Genomic DNA, 1,927 nt, shown 5'->3' on the forward strand with positions numbered 1-1,927 from the left:
AAGCTGCTCACTTCTTGCCTCATGTTCCGCCTTGGACACAAAGGACCAATCAGCGCTCAGCACCTTCAAACCTTCAGTGTTTCTGTTTCCACAAGCAACCGCAGCCCTTTATCTCACCGACCAATCAGAGGCCGATTTGACTGAATAGCAGCGTTCTGACCCGCGCGGTATAAATAGCGGCAGCGGCGACACCCGCCACATTTTCTGGAGCTGCGAGAATACACGGAGATCATAGTGAGTGGGCGCGGGGGGAAATGCACAGGGCGACGGTGTTGTACCGAGAGAGAGGGATTCACGGGGAAAGCGAAGCCAGGGGGAGAATGCACTGACACAGCGGGAATGCACTGGAATGCGGGGATCGATGGAGACCGGAATAATCCACGGGAATGAGAGAGATCGTCCCAAAGACGAGCTCCCTCTGACGCTGGAGGTGGAATTCTCAGTTTCAATCCTTGAATGCAGCCCTGAGTGTCCGAGGAGAGGTCGTGCATTGGAACGAGGAAAAAGCCTCCTGAAATTCAAGCACACTTTGTTGTAGATGAGGTAAGGAATTGATTGGGCTCCTGAATGCAGTCACATGACACAGTGAGCTTACACCAAAAACTGAAGGTATAAAACTGGGGAAAAGCCCAGTGAATGACCCGGGCCAGAATTTTGTTCAGTGAAACTCTTTCCTAAATTTATCTTTCTGTAAATGAAGTGCCTGCCAACAGATGTGATTTTGAAGCTGCTTTTTCTGCAACTGAAATCTAACGTATTCTCTTTCCCCCACAGGTTGGCATCAACTACCAGCCCCCGACGGTGGTGCCAGGGGGCGATCTGGCAAAGGTGCAGCGCGCTGTTTGTATGCTGAGCAACACCACCACCATTTCCTTGGCTTGGACCCGCCTCAACCTCAAATTCGACAAGATGTACGCCAAGCGGGGCTTTGTCCACTGGTACGTGGGAGAGGGGCTGGAGGAAGGGGAGTTCCAGGACGCACGGGAGGACATGGCCTCACTCGAGAAGGATTACGAAGAGGTGCGGGTCGATTCTTCGGATCTCGACAAAAAGGCGGAGCAGGAGGAAGAATAAAACGTATTAATTTAATGAGTAAAAATAGAGTAACTTTAATTCACACTGATGTAATCAATTATAATTAATTAAATACATTTATTTTGAATGATTTTGGAGTTGTGTCGATGTAAAATGCCAAATACATGACAAGGGATTGAGAACACGGTGTAAAGGAAGAAGGTTGAAGTTAGAAGAGGATTAATGGACCGAGGACAGGGATTAATGCAACTCCACAGGGCTGCAGTCCTGGTGTCACACAGCACTTCAGTCACCAAAACACAGCCTATTGATAGATGGTTGCTCTCATAGATAAAGTATCTGACAGATATAGGCCCGATAAATTGGTGTCTGATTGATGGGGGCCTGTTATATGGGCGCCTGTTGGATGGGCGTCTGCTGGATGGAAAACTGATTGATAGGAATATGATTGACAGTCATTTGATTGATAGTGATCTGATAGATAAGAATCTGATTGATAGTTGTCTGGTAGATGGGAATCTGATTGATTGTGGTCTGATAGATGGGAGTCTCATGAGTATGGTTCATTGATGGGACACGCAGATTTGAATCTGATAATAGGGGATGTGATATGTGGGATGTTATTGAAGGAAATCTGATCGAAGGGGCTCTTATTCATGGTAATCGTTTTTGTTGGGGTTCTTGGTGATAATAATTTGATTAATGGGGGCTGATTGATGGGAATCTGGTTGATAGATGGCTGATAGATTGAGATATCGTATATTTGGGGTCTGATAGATCTGGGTTTGATTTATAGGAATCGGATAGATGGGTTCTGATGGATGGGGATCTTCTGGGTGAGGTTCTGATAGATGCGGGTCTCATTGTTGGGGGTATGATAGACAGGGCTATG

General features: G+C 46.8%; 1 protein-coding gene across 1 annotated transcript; it reads left to right on the forward strand.

The window, feature by feature from the left end:
- Window positions 1-361: 361 nt before the first annotated feature.
- Window positions 362-1,074, forward strand: LOC139240553 (tubulin alpha chain-like). Its single transcript, XM_070869098.1, has 2 exons — window positions 362-430; window positions 775-1,074. The coding sequence occupies exons 1-2, from the start codon at window positions 362-364 to the stop codon at window positions 1,072-1,074; spliced, it is 369 nt and encodes a 122-aa protein (XP_070725199.1).
- Window positions 1,075-1,927: the final 853 nt, after the last annotated feature.

This window comes from Pristiophorus japonicus, chromosome 32 (assembly GCF_044704955.1).
Source record: "Pristiophorus japonicus isolate sPriJap1 chromosome 32, sPriJap1.hap1, whole genome shotgun sequence".
Taxonomy (NCBI): Eukaryota; Metazoa; Chordata; class Chondrichthyes; family Pristiophoridae; genus Pristiophorus; species Pristiophorus japonicus.

Coding starts and splice junctions, on each gene's coding strand:
- LOC139240553 (XM_070869098.1), top strand. CDS start 362: ATGGAGACCGGAATAATCCACGGGAATGAGAGAGATCGTCCCAAAGAC. Junction 431..774: donor AGCTCCCTCTGACGCTGGAG/GTGGAATTCTCA, acceptor TTTCCCCCACAG/GTTGGCATCAACTACCAGCC.